This window comes from Hemiscyllium ocellatum, chromosome 16, assembly GCF_020745735.1.
Source record: "Hemiscyllium ocellatum isolate sHemOce1 chromosome 16, sHemOce1.pat.X.cur, whole genome shotgun sequence".
Taxonomy (NCBI): domain Eukaryota; kingdom Metazoa; phylum Chordata; class Chondrichthyes; order Orectolobiformes; family Hemiscylliidae; genus Hemiscyllium; species Hemiscyllium ocellatum.
Window position 1 is genome coordinate 24,483,439 of NC_083416.1, and position 18,619 is coordinate 24,502,057.

At 41.7% G+C, this 18,619-nt stretch overlaps 1 protein-coding gene across 1 annotated transcript in view; it reads left to right on the plus strand.

Moving 5' to 3' along the window:
• The window catches only part of LOC132823159 (alpha-1A adrenergic receptor-like), a 31,156-nt gene extending 23,799 nt beyond the window's left edge, over positions 1–7,357 (plus strand). The window contains exon 2 of the mRNA XM_060836734.1: positions 6,484–7,357. Within this exon, the coding sequence (XP_060692717.1) occupies positions 6,484–7,043 (560 nt within the window). The 3' untranslated portion in view covers positions 7,044–7,357. The remainder of the gene's footprint in view (positions 1–6,483) is intronic.
• Positions 7,358–18,619: the final 11,262 nt, after the last annotated feature.

An 18,619-nucleotide genomic window follows, 5' to 3' on the forward strand; every position in this document is an offset into this window, starting at 1 on the left:
GAACAGTATACTAGGGTTTTATGTATGCATAAAGAAATTAAAAGCAAGTTTTAAAAGGAAACTGAAGACATATATTATACACATATATATAAAGAGTTGCAGAACTATGGGGAGAGAACAGCAGCGTTGAACTATTTGGACAACTCTTTCAGAGAGCCAGTATTGGAAGATGAACTTACTAGCCTCCTCTGCCAAACGATTCAATATTTTGTTCTTAGTGCATAATATCCTCACTGAAATGAAATATCCTAGCAGTAGTTAAAACATTAGTGTGTCACTTCAAAATAATAATAGGTAACCTTGCCAAAATGCTGTAGGTGGCACAGGTCTGATATGTCACAGATCAAGTAAAACTTAAAAGTTTTGCATATGGGTTGAGTATCAACACCAATAAGCCAAATTAATGGTAGTCAGGAAAAGTGCATTAGACAAAAATGGAATGAAGATTAAAGTGGATGGCATCGCACTGAACCAAGTCAAAAACTTAGTCTATATAGCACATAGTTAAAGATCACTCAACACCACGTTATAGTCATCATTTTTTCCAGGTTATCATCGAACAGGTTTATTTGGTAGTACAAGCTGCTCCTTCATCAAGGAGCGAGTTGATGTGTGTGATCTTCTTGGAGATTCTCTTCACTTTGAGCTAGCAGTTGGTAGTGTTCATGCTCGACATCATATGTATGACATGTAATTACAGGAAGCGATAGATGTAATGCAGAAGTTAGAAAAAAGGTAGAGATAACCGATAGTAATTTTATGAAAATAAATAATGTGTTAACAAGAAAACTCAAACAAACAACAAGGAATATAACCATAAAACATTTTACATTCTATTTCTATACATTCTGTATGCCTCAGAAACCTGGACAAAAAATAAAGATAGAGTCATAGAGTTTTAAAACCCAAAAGAGAAAATGTTGAAATATCTCAGCAGGTCTAGCAGCATCTGTAAGGAGAGAAAAGAGCTGATGTTTCGAGTCTAACTGACACTTTGTCAAAGAATTTTAGAGATGTACAGCACGGAAACAGACCCTTTGATCTAACTCATCCATGCCAACCAGATACTGAAATTAATCTAGTCCCATTTGCCAGCACTTGGCCCATATCCTTGGCCCTTCCTATTCATATACCCATCGAGATGTCTTTTAAATATTGTAGTTGTACCAGCCTCATTCACTTCCTCTGGCAGCTCATTCCATCCTATGTGTGAAAACGTTGCTCCTTTGGTCCCTCATAAGTCTTTCCCCTCTCACCCTAAACCTATGCCCTCTAGTTCTGGACTCCCCCATGCCAGGGAAGAGACCTTGACTATTTAACCTATCCATGCCCAACATGATTTTATAAACTTCTATAAGATCACCCCTCAGTCTCTGACGCTCCAGGGAAAACAGCTTATTCATCCTCTCTAACCCTTGCAAAATCCTTGCAAATCTTTTCTAAACCCTTTCAAGTTTCACAACATCCTTCATATAGGAGGGAGACCAGAATTGGACACAATGTTCCAAAAGTGGCCTAACTAATGCCCTGTATAGCTGCAACATGACCTCCCAACTCCTATACTCAATGCTCTGACCAATAAATGAAAGCATCCCAAATGCCTCTTCACTATCCTATCTACCTGAGACTCCATTTTAAGGAACTATGAACCTGCACTCCAAAGTCTCTTTGCTTAGCAATACTCCCCAGGACCTTACCATTAAGTGTATAAGTCTTGTCCAGATTTGCCTTTCAAAAATGCAGCACCTCATATTTATCTAAATTAAAATCCATCTGCCACTCAACCTATTGGCTCACCTGATCAAGATCCCTTTGTACTCTGAGGTAACCTTCTTCATTGTCCACTACACCTCCAATTTTGGTGTCATCTGCAAACTTACTAGCTATACCTCCTATGTTCACAATCAAATCATTTATGTAAATGACAAAAAGCAGTGGACCCAGCACCAATCCTTGAGGCACACCACCGGCCACAGGCCCCCAGTCTGAAAAGCACCCGTTCATTACCACCTTCAATCTTCTATTTTTGAGCCAGTTCTGTAACCAAATAGCTAGTTCTCCCTGTATTCCATGTTATCTAATCTTGCTAATCAATCTACCTTGAGGAACCTTGTCGAATCCTCACTGAAGTCCATATAGATCACATCCACCGATGTGCATTCATCAATCCTCTTCATTATTTCTTCAAGAAACTCAATCAAGTTTGTGAGACATGATTTCCCATGCACAAAGCCATGTTAACTACCTCTAATCACTCCTTGCCTATCCAAGTACATAGGAGAAAGTGAGGACTGCAGATACTGGAGATCAGAGCTGAAGAATGTGTTGCTGGAAAAGTGCAGCAGGTCAGGCAGCATCCAAGCAGCAGGAGAATCAACGTTTCGGGCATAAGCCCTTCTTCAGGAATGTACATGTACATATCCAAGTACATGTAAATCCTGTTCATTAGGATTTAACGTAAGGATCTATAAAGAAAGCAAATGCTTTTGAAATATAAATGTTATGACGTATGCTGAAAGTTACACATACAAACACGACACAAATTAAAAATTACTCAAAAATGCAAGCACAAAAATAACTTTTAAAACATCACATTGACAAAAGAAATGTCAGTATTTGGCCATTTGATCAGAGCTAAAAAGCTGCAGAGATCTCTTCCAGAAGACAAGGTAGAAATCAGTATAAAAAGGAGTTAATCGATTTGACTGAAGCCGCAGAACAATTACAAACAACCTGCAGTGAATGTGTGAGGATGGTGCAAAACAGAAGAACATACAGGCATATCATGTCAGTAGATCTCCTTATAGGGAATAACAATAGGCATCAGTATCAGAAATGGGTACAGTATTGTTTCCGATAGCTGTGGCTCACTGATAATTTAAGAGATCTGGCTATTTGAAGCAATAGCACCCTCCACTGGAAATTATTACATTTTAAATATGCCTGAACTGACTGGACCAATCAATTAAGCAATCAGCCCAACGTAAGGAAATCGAGTATATGGCATCATGCAGTCATCCAGTCACAGATGATCATGTATAAAATTTATTGTTACATTATTTAAAATGCTTATGTGTTAACCAATACAAGGGCAGAGCTATGAATTAAAGTTGACCACTAATGAATCCTGATAGAAGATTTGATTCCCTCACTCGTCTATTTCTGGATGCATTATCTTCAAAATATAATAGTCGAACAGCATTTAACTCAGGTGAAACCAGAGATTATAATTGCATTGTTTAACAATTTCCACTTGACTTTCACTTTGATTGCCTACATGCTTTTATGCTGCTCTCTATGCTGTTATTTGGATACATTGTGACTGTAAACAGCTGCTCCAAATTCCAAAAGAACACAGCAACCAGCTGTCAGCATAAACACAAGGCATTTACAATAAACTCAAGGACAAATCAGTGGACTACACGCGAAATCTAATTTATCTCAGCATATTTTTTTCTCAAAATTCAATGTGCAGCATAAATGTCAGCTTTAAATTGTGGTGCAATAGCTCCTTTAGACATACATTCTGAGTACATCTAAAAAAAGGAGAGTAACATCAGAGGCACCATACATTTTATTAAATCCTGTTTTAGCGTGCATTTTCGGTATGACAGTCAGTGGGTAATTTTAACACTGATGTTATCACATACCTTCATATGTCAAGCTCCAACATTACTGAATGGAAAATCTTTGATTTGTGTCAGACTGCAGTCTTTGTTGTCAATCTTAAAGTTTCTTTGTGAGTGATTGGGTATGGAATGTAATAAAATTATGAAAGTCGTGAAGTATATGGTTCTGAGGCTCCTTGGTTTGATTTTACATGTCTGTCAGTGAGCTATTTTGCATATTTCATTATCTCTATTAATTAGAGAGGTATATGTTTTGATAAGCATGAACAAATTTCATGCTAATTCAGGTTATAATTGAGATGGAAATGTGTTTGGGGGTGGGTTGGCAAAGCTGGGGAAGTTGGAGTAGAGTTGTTCAGGAAAACTAAAATTCATGAAAAATTTTGGTGGCCAACTCAGGGAGTAAGCAATTCTCAGGATCCTAAATTACACCTTTCAGTGAATGCAATATTAAAATTGGCAAGATTCAGGAGAGTGGGATCAGTAGGAGGAGCTGATTTTCCATAGTAAGATCTCACATGAGAAATGGGAGAGGAATCTCCAAACAGTTATGATGAAGAATGGCCCAAAACCATTTCTTTGTGACCATATTTTTGATAAAGAGGGATCTTCAATCAATAGTTTCCACAGCAAATCTAGTCTTTGGCCCCTGCCAGGTAAGTAATACTTGGCCTGGAAGATTGCTGAGTATCAGGCTGGCCAACTATGGAAAATGTCACAGGGTGAAATTATCAGAGCTGATTAATAAACAGATCAGCTTTTAAATAATGTTAGCTGAACAGACACTCATTTCAGCCACGTATATTTAGATTTCATTTCTTTTTGTAATATTGTTTTTTCAGCTCTATGTTAATGGTAAATGATAATCACAGTCTCATATATACACACACACACACACACATATACATGTGCTGACACCTAATGGCTCTAATCTCAAATTGCAAGGCTGATTCCCAGACCCAAAGCATCATACCAGCTTTTCATTACTTTGACAGTTATTTAGCACTGTAAATGCCCATTACCATGCCACCTACAAGTACAACAGGTACATGTTGACACTGTAAAAACATGTTCTTACCATCAACAAGAGTTAGATTTGATAGTTTCAAAACATTCCCCTCAGGGAATCCTGAGGGACAGCATTTACATGTATTTGTAAAGGCAAGGACTAATTAGGCATCGTCAACATGGCTTTATGTGTGGGAAATCATGTCTCACTAACTTGACTGAGCTTTTTGAAAAGATAACAAAGAGGATTGATGAGGTCAGAGCGGTGGACATGGTCTGTATGGATTTCAGTAAGGCGTTTGACAAGTTTCGATTGGTTAACAAGCTTAGATCACATGGAATACAGGGAGAACTAGCCATTTGGTTACAGAACTGGCTTGAAGACAGAGGTTGGTAATGAATGGATGCTTTTCAGATTGGAGGCCTGTGACCAGTGATGTGTTACAAGAGTCATTGCTGGGTCCACTGCTTTTCATCATTAATATAAATGATTTGAGTATGAAAATAGGAGGTATAGTTAGTAAGTTTGCAGATAACACCAAAATTGGAGGTGTAGTGGAAAGGGAAGAAGGTTACCTCAGAGTACAACAGGATCTTGATCAGATGGGCCAATGAACTGAGAAGTGTCAGATGGATTTTAATTTAGTTAAATGTGAGGTGCTGCATTTTTGAAAGGCAAATCTGAGCGGGATTTATATCCTTAATGATAAGGTCCTGGGGAGTGTTGCTGAACAAGGAGATCTTGCAGTGCAGGTTCATAGTTCCTTGAAATGGAGTCTCAGCTAGGATAGGATAGTGAGGAAGGCATTTGGTATACATTCCTTTATTGTCAGAACATTGAGTATAGGAGTTGGGAGATCATGTTGCAGCTGTACAGGACATTGGTTAGGCTGCTTTTGGAATATTGTGTGCAAGTCTGGTCTGGGAGAAAGTGAGGACTGCAGATGTTGGAGATCAGAGTTGAGAGTGTGGTGCTGGAAAAGCATAGCAGGTCAGGCAGCATCCGAGGAGCAGGAGAATCAATGTTTCAGGTAAAAGTTCTTCATTAGGAATGAAAGTCTGGTCTTCCTCCTTTAGGAAGGATGTTGTGAAACTTAAAAGGGTTCAGAAAAGATTTACAAGCATGGTCCTTGGATTGGAGGGTTTGCGATATAGGCAGAGGCTGAATATGCTGGGGCTGTTTTCCCTGGAGCATAAGAAGCTGACGAATGACGTTATAGAGGTTTATAAAATCATGAGAGACATGGATTGGAGGAGTCCAGAACTACAGGTCGTAAGTTTAGGGTGAGGGGAAAGATTTAAAAGGGACCTAAGGGGCAAATCTTTCACACAAAGGATGGTGCGTGTATGGAATGAGTTGCCAGAGGAAGTGGTGGAGGCTAATACAATTACAACATTTAAAGGACATCTGGATGGGTATATGAACAGGAAGGGTTTACAGGGATATGGGCCAAGAGTGGCAAATGAGACTAGATTAATTTAGGATATCTGGTCGGCATGGACGAGTTGGACCGATGGGCATGTTTCCGTGCTGTACATCTTTTTCAGTCTATGACTCTATTTACCCTTGGATGTTTAAAGAGATTTGTAAGTCCCCACCCTAAGATAGGACAAAATTAATGCAGAACACAAAATGTTTCAACACATGAATGCCAAAGATGAATACATTTAACAAATTTTATGTTGAAAAACGTAAGTAAGCTAAAATGGGAATGCAATTTCAGGTTGCAACTTAAGTGCCATATAACTCTAGTTTAATTTTAAAAGTTGACTATCCAGTATTAATTATTAATTTGCTTATTTACTATTATGGGAATATAACTTCTATCTACTTTTTTTCTTGTAGGTTCATTCTTTCCGTCCTTGAGGCCAACTGAAACTGTCTTCAAAGTAGTATTTTGGCTGGGTTACTCGAACAGTTGCGTAAACCCTATTATTTACTCTTGTAATAGTAAAGAATTTAAACGTGCTTTTATCCGGATTCTGAAATGCCAGTGTCATCGTAGGAGGCGACCAACTTGGAGGGTTTACAATTACAACTGGAAGATTAATTCTTTTGATCAGCAAAGGAAAGACTCAGTGGATGGTGGCTCTGTTATTTTCAATGGCAATGACAGAAGGTCATCATTGAATTCCAATCCCTGCTTCAGTGATAAAAGTAAGGCACAGAGCTTAGAGATGTGGAACCTAAGGGACTGGAGGCTGTTCCCTACCTTTGGCCATTCTTCCTTGCAGGCCAATGAACCAAAAGAACAATATGATTCACCCAGAAATATCATCAATGGAGAGTACAGAGTCTGTACTACTTCAACTACTCTTACAACGCAAAACATGAATTTTGGACAACAAGCAATAGCGGAAGAATTTCAACAGAATGTTCAGAGTCATGATATAACAGATATTTAACAAAAGCCAACATTTGCATTTGTAATGACTTGTGATAATGCTGTGTTGCTGTATGTTATATTGTTTACAGTGGTATAAATGCACGTAATATAATTGCTACATAAACGTTTTATTCTCAGTTTGATATGTGTACTTATTTATTATTTCAGATCTATATTTCCATGGAAGCCTTATATCCTCAGAAAGATGCTTATTGCCTACAATGCATAGTTTGCATTTAAACTAAATGTTTTGTTTGTATAGGTCAGTGATTTAGTCTATATTTCAGTCTATGTATTATAGTCCATGTTGAATAAAGAGTGTCCCCTAGAAAATTGGGAAATGGACGTTATTGGAGAATTGGGTTGAAACAAGGACTTTTGCAGATGATCAAAATATGATATACTTGAGAAAAATATGTCTGTAGAACGAATGATGTTAGATCATAATGTTTTGTTTTCACAATTCCTCCTTTCACCAAAGCAATTTGAATTTCACAAGAAGCCATATTGTGTGTGTGTGTGTTGTTACAGGGAGTGATGAATGGAGACCAGGCCAGAAAGAAATAGACAGACATTGAATCACCTTGCGCACCATTGCCTGTAGTTGGCTACTGATTGTTAATGGTAGAGGCTGGAGAGAAGAGGCAGGTCATCTGTACATTTTAATCAGAGTCAAGAATGAACAGGAGGGACAATTCAATATAGCTTTAAAATGAGAATAACAATGAACGAAGGTTTTTAAACATCGATCTAACAAAATTTTCATCATCATAAAATCTGGCAAGCTTATGATGCATCATGTTCTTTCTGTGAAAATCATTAAACAAAAAAAAACCTTCTCCAAAATGAATGATCAGTTTTGTTTTGATTTGGGTTCTTTGCAGTAGACTGCACTGGCACTGACTGTATTATATAATAGTTGAGATAGCAAGATTAGAGTCATAGAGTCATAGATATGTACAGCACGAAAACAGATCCTTTGGTCCAACCCATCCATGTTGACCAGATATCCCAACCCAATCTAGTCCCACCTGCCAACATCAGGCCCATATCCCTCCAAACCCTTCCAATTCATGTACCCATCCAAATGCCTTTTAAAAGTTACATTCCATATACATACCACCCTCTACTTGAAAAGTTGCCCCTTAAGTCTCTTTTATATCTTTCCCCTCTCACCGTAAATCAATGTCCTCTAGTTCTGGACTCCCCACCCCAGGGAAAAAACTTTGCCGTTTTACCCTATCCATGCCCGTCATGATTTTGTAAACCTCTATAAGGTCACCCCTCAGCCTATGATGTTCCAGGGAAAATAGGCTCAGATCCTTCAAACCTGGCAACATCCTTGTAAATCTTTTCTGAGCCCTTTCAAGTTTCACAACATCTTTCCGATAGGAAGGAGACCAGAATTGCTGGCTATATTCCAACACTAGCCTAATCAATGTCCTGTACAGCTACAGCATGACTTCCCAACTCCTATATTCAATACTCTGGCCAAAAAAAAGAAAGCACACCAAATGCCTTCTTCACTATCCTACCTAACTGCGACTCCACTTTCAAGGAGCTATGAACCTGCACTCCAAGGTTCAGCAACACTCCCTAGGATGTGACCAATAAGTGTATAAGTTCTGCCAAGATTTGCTTTCCCAAAATACAGCACCTCGCATTTATTTGAATTAAACTCCATCAGCCACTTCTCAACCCATTGACCCATCTGATCAAGATCCTGTTGTAATCTGAGGTAACCTTCTTTGCTGTCCACTACACCTCCAATGTTGGTGTCGTCTGCAAGCTTACTAACTCTACCTCTTATGGTCACATCCAATTCATTTATATAAATGATGAAAAGTAGTGGACCCAGCACTGATCCTTGTGTCACTCCACTGGTCACAGGCCTCCAGTCTGAGAAATAACCTTCCACCAATACTCTCTGTCTTCTACCTTTGAGCCAATTCCATATCCAGATGGCTAGTTCTCCCTGTATTCCATGAGATCTAACCTTGCTAATCAGTCTCCAATGGGGAACCTTGTCGAACGCCTTACTGAAGTTCATTATAGATCATGTCTACCACTCTGCCCTCATCAATCCCCTTTGTTATTTCTTCAAAAAACTCAATCAAGTTTGTGAGAAATGATTTCCCACGCATAAAGCCATGTTGACTATCCCTAATCAGTCCTTATCTTCCCAAATACATTTACATCCTGTCCCTCAGGATTCCCTCCAACAACTTGCCCACCACCGATGTCAGGCTCACTTGTCTATAGTTCCCTGGCTTGTCCTTACCACCCTTCATGAACAATTCACCACATTCACCAACCTCCAGTCTTCCGGCACCTCAGCTGTGACTATCAACGATACAAATATTTCAGCAAGAGGCCCAGCGATCACTTCCCTAGCTTTCCACAGAGTTCTAGGGTACACCTGATCAGGTCCTGGGGATTTATCCACTTTTACGTGTTTCAAGACATCCAGCACTTCTCCTCTGGAATATGGACATTTTTCAAGATGTCACCATCTATTTCCCCACGTTCTATATCTTCCATGTCCTTTTCCACAGTAGATACTATCAAAAATACTCGTTTAGTATTTCTCCTATTTTCTGCAGCTCCATACAAAGGCTGCCTTGCCAATCTTTGTGGGGCCCTAATCTCTCTCTAGTTAACCTTTTGTCCTTAATGCATTTATAATATCCCTTTGGATTCTCCTTAACTCTACTTGCCAAAGCTCTCTCATGTCCCCTTTCTGCCCTCCTGATATCTTTCTTAAGTATCCTCCTACTGCCTTTATACTCTTCTAAGAATTCACTCGATCTATCCTGTCTATACCTGACATATGCTTCCCTCTTTTTCTTAACGAAACCCTCAATTTCTTTAGTCGTCTAACATTCCCTATACCTACCAATCTTTCCTTTCACCCGAACAAGAATATACTTTCTCTGGACTCTCGTTATCTCGTTAATGGAGAAAGAAGTAAGTGAACAAAAAAATTCTGTTTTGTGGGCGGGACGGTGGCACAGTGGTTAGCACTGCTGCCTCACAGCGCCTGAGACCCGGGTTCATTTCCCGACTCAGGCGACTGACTGTGTGGAGTTTGCACGTTCTCCCCATGTCTGCGTGGGTTTCCTCCGGGTGCTCCGGTTTCCTCCCAAAGTCCAAAGATGTGCGGGTCAGGTGAATTGGCCATGCTAAATTGCCCGTAGTGTTAGGTAAGGGGTAAATGTATGGGTGGGTTGCGCTTCGGCGGGTCGGTGTGGACTTGTTGGGCCGAAGGGCCTGTTTCCACACTGTAAGTAATCTAATCTAATCTAATCTAATCATAAGCCACAAGATGTTTGGAAAATCCACATACAGCATGCAAATGTATTTTTTGTATATAAGCTAGGTGTTATGGTATGAAGCTGAAAATGTGTTGCTGGTTAAAGCGCAGCAGGTCAGGCAGCATCCAAGGAACAGGAAATTCGACGTTTCGGGCATAAGCCCTTCATCAGGAATGAGGAAAGTGTGTCCAGCAGGCTAAGATAAAAGGTAGGGAGGAGGGACTTGGGGAAGGGGCGATGGAGATGTGATAGGTGGAAGGAGGTCAAGGTGAGGGTGATAGGCCGGAGTGGGGGTGGGGGCAGAGGGGTCAGGAAGAAAATTGTAGGTTAGGAGGGCGGTGCTGAGTTCGAGGGAATCGACTGAGACAAGATGGGGGGAGGGGAAATGAGGAAACTGGAGAAATTTGAATTCATCCCTTGTGGTTGGAGGGTTCCTAGGCAGAAGATGAGGCGCTCTTCCTCCAACCGTCGTGTTGTTATGTTCTGGCGATGGAGGAGTCCAAGGACCTACATGTCCTTGGTGGAGTGGGAGGGAGAGTTAAAGTATTGAGCCACGGGGTGGTTGGGTTGGTTGGTCCGGGCGTCCCAGAGGTGTTCCCTGAAGCGTTCCGCAAGTAGGCGGCCCGTCTCCCCAATATAGAGGAGGCCACATTGGGTGCAGCGGATGCAATAGATGATATGTGTGGAGGTGCAGGTGAATTTGTGGCGGATATGGAAGGATCCCTCGGGGCCTTGGAGAGAGGTAAGGGAGGAGGTGTCGGCGCAAGTTTTGCATTTCCTGCGGTTGGAGGTTGGGTTGGTGGGGGGTGTGGACCTGACGAGGGAGTCACGAAGGGAGTGGTCTTTGCGGAACGCTGATAGGGGAGGGGAGGGAAATATATCCCTGGTGGTGGGGTCCGTTTGGAGGTGGCGGAAATGACGGCGGATGATACGCTGTATACGGAGGTTGGTGGGGTGGTAGGTGAGAACCAGTGGGGTTCTGTCCTGGTGGCGGTTGGAGGGGCGGGGCTCAAGGGAGGAGGGGCGGGAAGTGAAGGAGATGTGGTGGAGGGCATTGTCAATCACGTCTGGGGGGAATCTGAGATCTTTGAAGAAGGAGGCCATCTGGGCTGTACGGTATTGGAACTGGTCCTCCTGGGAGCAGATGTGGCGGAGACGAAGGAATTGGGAATATGGGATGGCATTTTTACAGGGGGCAGGGTGGGAGGAGGTGTAGTCCAGGTAGCTGTGGGAGTCGGTCGGTTTATAGTAGATGTCTGTGTTGATTCGGTCGCCCGCGATAGAAATGGAAAGGTCTAGGAAGGGGAGGGAGGAGTCTGAGATGGTCCAGGTGAATTTGAGGTCGGGATGGAAGGTGTTGGTAAAGTTAATGAACTGTTCAACCTCCTCGTGGGAGCACGAGGCAGCGCCGATACAGTCATCGATATAGCGGAGGAAAAGGGGGGAGGTGGTGCCAGTGTAGTTCGGAAGATGGACTGTTCCACATATCCTACGAAGAGACAGGCATAGCTGGGGCTCATGCGGGGGCACATGCGGGTGCCCATGGCAACTCCTTTAGTTTGGAGGAACTAGGAGGATTGGAAAGAGAAGTTATTCAGGGTGAGGACCAGTTCAGTCAGTCGAAGGAGGGTGTCAGTGGAAGGGTACTGGTTGGTACGGCGGGAAAGGAAGAAGCGGAGGGCTTTGAGTCCTTCATGATGGGGGATGGAGGTCCATCGTGAAGATAAGGCATTGGGGACCGGGGAAACAAAAATCATGGAGGAGGTGAAGGGCGTGGGTGGTGTCCCGAACGTAGGTGGGGAGTTCTTGGACTAAGGGGGACAGAACCGTGTCGAGGTACGCGGAGATGAGTTCGGTGGGGCAGGAGCAGGCTGAGACAATGGGTCGGCAGGGGCAGTCAGGTTTGTGGATTTTGGGCAGGAGGTAGAAACGGGCGGTGCGGTATGAATGCATCTTAGAGCAGTCCCTCTGGATGACCATGTGCTCAATAATTCCAGGCAGAGGTCTGTGAACAATGAAGTCAATCAAATCACCCTTGGAGGGGAACGTAGTATTCAACAGATCTGCTGCCCTTCTCTTTCTATATGCTAAAAGTTCTGGCTTGATGATGCTGTTATAGGAAATGTGACAAGTTGTTATAGTACTTCTTGTATGAAGTACACAGAACAGTCATTATACACTGCTGGGGGGACAAAGTGAATGTTTAAGATGATGGATGAGCTCCACTGAGCCGTATTGTCCTGGAGTTTAGATCAGACTCGTGCTGGACAGGCACAGCAGGTCAGGCAGCATCCAAGGAACTGGAAAATTGATGTTTCGGGCAAAAGCCCTTCATCTTTGTATTGTCCTGGAGACTGTTGAGCATCTTTAGTTTTGCAGAAACTGCATTATTCCAAATCAGCAGAGGGTATTTCATCACACTCTAGACTTGCATTTTAGAGACTGTGGACAGACTTTTGGGAATCAAGAGGTGAGTTACAGTTTTGTCCAGCTTTTTCCAAAGGAACTGATTGATTTATCATTTTCTGCCTCTTCTATAACAATTATGTGAATCGTTTTCTCAATTCAATTCAGATCCTCTTTTGTACTTGCGATGTCCTTTTTATAATCATAGGCTAGAACTTTGCCAGTACAAGGCAAGTTCCTGTAATGAAATGTGGGTTCCAGACCAGAAATAACTAAACGTCCATTATTGGGTCCTCCATGCTGACAGCTCAATCTGTTCAGTTCTCTTTTTTTATTCATGAGATGGAAACGTCATTGGCTAGGCCAGCATTTATTGCCTGTTCCTAATTGCCTAGAGGGCAATTGAAAGTCAACTACATTGTTGTGGGCCTGGAGTCACATGTAAATCAGACAAAGTTTCCTTCCCGAAAGGAAGTAAGTAAGCTAGATGAGTTTTTCCAGCAATCAATTCATGATCATCATTAGATTCTTAATTCCAGATTTATATTGAATTCAAATTCCACAAACTGCCACAGTGGGATTTGAACCTGGGTACCCAGAACATTCAGTGAGTTTCTGGATCAACAATAATATCACTAGGTCATCGAATCACATAGATTATTTTCTGTGTCTTGGCTAATAGGTAGTCCTAGCAATCAGAGGGAAATCTCTCCTGCAATGGCATCAATGCTGCTAACCATGTTTTGTGACCTAGGGCTCTCTTCTTGGACCTTGAAAACAAAGGTCATACACCCTTCCCGTGGATACTGAGAAGTTACTGGAAGGCTGTGTCTGGTAAATTGTGGCCTTCTCATGCTTTGAGGGCAGGTTGCGTAGCCATTTGTTTTTTGCTCATGGTCTGGTTAATAAACCCCAAAAATGGTTCTTTATAAAGCTTTCTGGCTTGTGTTCAGTGGGTGACCAAGTCAAGGCTGTTCCTCCTGCTGTTAAAATGGTCCAGCAAAAGCAGGGAGCATTTTCTTTGCAGCTCCCTGACATTATACTGCAGCTACTTCTTTTGCCCTTTGGTAAAATCTTAGCAATAGTCTAACCATTAAGTTCCTAACTTTCATCAACCTTATAAAAGACTTTCAGAATTGTAATCATCTTTATAATTTTCCTTCTAGATTTTCTTCTTCCAAGGGCAGCAGATGCAATGTTATGAGTAACTTGAACTGTTGAATCCTTTAGAAAGCTATCCTTTAAATAGACCTGTCTGAAACAAGTGGCATTCAAACAACATTTCTATGTGTGAAGATATTCCAAAGTATTTTACAGATGTGAAAAACAATAAAGCAGACAAGTTGGGGTGAGAAGAAGGTATGGAAGAAGAGAAAGGACTTGGAGGAGAAGGGAGAAATAGAAAGACAAAGGATTTATAAACATCACAGGGACTAAGATAATTGAGAGCTCTATCATTGATTGTAGGTGATGAGCAGGAACAGAAATGGATTGCCCAGTTGCTGTTGAGGGTAGCACTTTCTGTCCCTTTAGATCTCTTTAAGGCCATCCCGAGTGTATTGCTGCTACGAGCACTTGTTCATAAGAGTGGGGTGGAAGGGATTGCAGTATGTCCCCTGATAAAATTCACCCCTTAAAGAGGTTACTAGAACTTTTTGCTTCAGTTGCAGCTCAGAAGTGTGGAGAACTGGATTGAAATCAGTCAAAAAGGGTAGTGAGATCCAGGAAATGGAGGACCTTAATTTCAAAGACAGGGGATGAAATGGTAGGAATGACACATTAATGTATGAAAGCTTTTCAGATCCAGTAAAGAAAAATATGATGAATTTGGAACAACCAGGCAAGGAAGAACAATAGGAGCAGGAATAGTCACCTGGAAATAGGAGGGAGATAATCCCAAAACCTGATGGGTACTAAGAGACAGTGCCAAACTGCAGGATGCCAAGACACAAAGTGTCTTCAAAATAAGGGGACAATATAATTCCAATTAGAAACCAAGAATTCAAAGAACCAAACACTAGAACAAAGCTCGTCTCGGGAGGAGTCAATGGAGAGCTCATGGAAAAGTGGGGGGATACTGAAAATTTAATGTTACCATTGAAATAGGACTCTCAGGAGAACATCAGGAAGGGAGTGAGCAGAAATGAAGGTGTTGCTCCTGGCCATAGTACTTCTTGAGATCAAATGGAAATGCATTTTGATGATTACCACAAAATTAGAATGGAAATGTTAGAGACCGATTGGCTTAGTAGCAATGGCGTTAGTTAGATTTTAGTTAAATGTGTCTGTCAAAATGTGGGGAATAGGTATTATTTCCGGATTCGTCCTTGTTTATTGTCCAAGATTACCTTAGATGGATCCCCCTGTACCCTGCCCCGTAGTTATGCTGAAGGCGTTAAAGACACGCAGTTCTGTAGGTGTAAAATCTTGGGATTGACTCTAATTGTGAGATTCAATCAACTACAATCATAGACTGAGTTAGGACAGCCACAGTAACGGTTGATTGGTTCTGATTACTCACAAGAACCATTTCAGATGCATGTCAGTTTTCGTAAATTTCACAAGTTTATTACACGTTGTAAAACAAGAAAATAATTTTTTATTTCAAAAGTATGCTTTATTCAGAAACCAGCTATAACTCCAAACAGATATTTTAAATCCATTGTGTGCAGTTTTTGCAGAAGAAAAGAAACTAAATATTAGAATTTTGACACTTGAGTTTTGCTTTGATTGCAAAAAAAAGGCATTTTCTCCTTACGCAGGACACTACTTATGTTCATTTGTGACACCGAGAAGGTCTGACAAGTTAATGGGCCCTTGTTATACCTTGGCAAAAAAGACCCAAGTGGCAGTTTTTCCAAACTGTGCCTTGACAGCAGCTGCGCCCAAACTTTAGTACACCTCACAGCACCTAGTCTTGAACATTGCCCTCTTATCCTTTTAGTCCATAGTCCTCTTCATCATGGCTTGTTTCCATTCACTATCTTTTTCTCATAGTTTACAATATATTCTTAGTCATTATTTCAGAATAGCAGGATGCATGTCATCATGTTCTCATGACTGATACTCTGAGGTCACTGTCTTCAATTTACTTAATTGGTGAGAGTTCCTGATTAAATCAAACACCTTATCAGTGACTATTTGGTTTTAAAAGCCATCTGTTAGGAAGTGTATTTTTTACTACTGGCTATAAATATTGGGATAAGTTACTTTTTAACAAATGATAAATATTCATGACCTTAAAACTATACAATAGAAAACAAATTCAAAAGATTACGATGTAAAGTAAAATCACAAACCATGCAGAGTGTGGCCAAAATATTTCAAAAAATATTATGTACAAAAGTACATAACACCAACTAATGTGTACATTTAGTTGATACAGTTTTAATATTGTCGAATGAAAGTCAAATCTATTCATCACAAATCTATTCAGAGTCGAGAATGTGTTGTTGGAAAAGCACAACAGGTCAGGCAGCATTTGAGGAGCAGGAGAATTGACATTTCGGGGCATAAGCCTTTCATCAGTAATGAGGCTGTGAGCCAAGGGGGTAGAGAAGTAAATGGGAGGAGGGTGGGGCTGGGGGGAAGGTAGCTCAAAGTACAATAGGTAGATAAAGGTGGGGGTAATGGTGATGGGTCGAAAAGGAGGGTGGAGCGGATAGGTGGGAAGGAAGATGGACAGGTAGGACAGATCATGAGGGTGGTGCTGAGTTGGAAGGTTGGATCTGGGATAAGATGGGGGGACTGGAAATGAGGATACTGATAATATCCACATTAATCCTATGAGGTTGGAGGGTCTCAAGGCGGAAGATGAGGTGTTCTTCCTCCAGGCATAGGGTGGTTAGGGATTGGTGATGGAGGAGGCCCAGCACCTGCATGTCCTTGGCAGAGTGACAGGGGGAGTTAAAGTGTTTGGCCACAGGGTGGTGGGGTTGCTGGAGATGTTCTCTGAAGCGTTCTGCAAGTAGGCATCCTGTCTCCACAATGTAGAGGAAACTGCATCGGGAGCAATGGATACGGAAAATGATATCTGTGGAAGTGCAAGTAAATCTCTGATGGATGTGGAAGGCTTATTTGGGACCTTGGACAGAGATAACGGGGGGAGGTGTGGTTGGAGGTTTTGTAATTCTTGCAGTGGCAGGGGAAGATGCCGGGAGAGGAGTGCAGGTTGGTGACAAGTAGTGGACCTGACAAGAGAGCCGCGAGGGAGTGGGCTTTATGGAATGCAGTTAGGGGTGGGGAGGGAAATGTATCTCTAGTAGTGGGGTCCGTTGGAGGTGGTGAAAATGGCGGAGGATGATGCAATGTATCCGGAGGTTAGTGGGGTGAAAGCTGAGGACCAGGCGAGTCCTGTTGGGGCTGGCACAGGGTTGATAATATTAAGCAGGTAAATGCATGGCTCAAAGATTGGTGTGGGAGAAATGGGCTTGAATTCATGGGACATTGGCACCAGCACAGGGAAAGAAGGGACATGTTCCGAAGGATAGTCTTCGACTAAACTGTGCTAGGATGAGAGTCCAAGCAAATCGCATAACTATGGCTATAGACAGGGCTTTAAACTAAATGTGGGGAGGGGGTAGGGTGGGGGGTGGAGGGGGGTAGGGCTCAGTTGTAGGGGAAATTAGAAAATCAAAATTAAAAGAGAAGGTAAGAGTGTAGAACTCAGGAGAGGTAATTAAAATCTCCAGCACTGACACAAATAGAACAGAGTGTATGAAAAGTGTTAGCAATCAAGCTTTAAGCAATGAGAAGAAGGAAAGTTAATGCAGGACTGAAGGTTTTATCTCTGAATGCACACAATATAAGGAATAAGGTAAATGAGCTTGTGGCACAAATCAAAATTGGCAAGTATGATGTGGTGGGCATCATGAGACATGGCTGCAAAAGGAAACAGGATTGGGAGCTGAATATTCAAGGATATACATCCTATCGAAAAGATTGGCAGGTGGGCAGAGGGGTGGGATTGCCTTATTAGTAAGGAATGAAATTAAATCAGTGGTAAGAAACAAAGTAGGGTCAGATGGTGTAGAATCTGTGAGGGTAGAATTGAGGAACCACAATGGTAAAAAAAAGACCATAGTTGGAGTTATGGCCTCCAAACAGTAGTCAGGAACTGGGCTGCAAGATACACCAGGAGATAGAAACGATGAGTAGGAAAGGCAAAGTTACAGTAATCATGGGGGCTTTCAATATGCAGGCAGAGTGGGAAAATTAGGTTGGTAGTGGATTGGAAGAAAAAGAATTTGTGGCATGTCTACGAAATGGCTTTTTGGAGAAGTTTGTGGTGGAGCCCATTAGGGAACAGACAATGCTGGATTTATGTTATGCAATGAGGCAGACTTGATAAGGGAGCTTAAGGCAAAGGAACACTTAGTGGGCAGTCTTCACAATATGATTGAACTTACTCTGCAATTTGAGAGTGAGAAGATGGAATCAGAGCTGAATAAAGGCAACCACAGAGGCATGAGGGAGGAGCTGGGTAGAACTGACTGGGAGAGGAGCCTAGCAGGAAAGACAGTGGAACAACAATGGCAGGAGTTTCTGGGAATAAATTAGGAAACACAACAGAGATTCATCCTGAGAAAAGAGAAGCATAGAATAGGGAGGCTGAGGAAAACTTTGGCTGACTAGGGAATTCAGGGATAGTGTAAAAGCTAAGAGAAAGCATATAATGTGGTGAAGGGCAGTGGGAAACTAGAAGATTAGGAGACTTATAAAGATCAACAGAGGGCAACAAAAAAAGAAATAAGGAGGGAGAAATTAAATACGAGGGTAAGCTAGCCAGTGATATAACTAAGAATTTCTTGAGATATATAAAAGGCAAAAGAGAGGCAAAAGTGGAAATAGGACCACAAGAAAATATGCTGGAGAG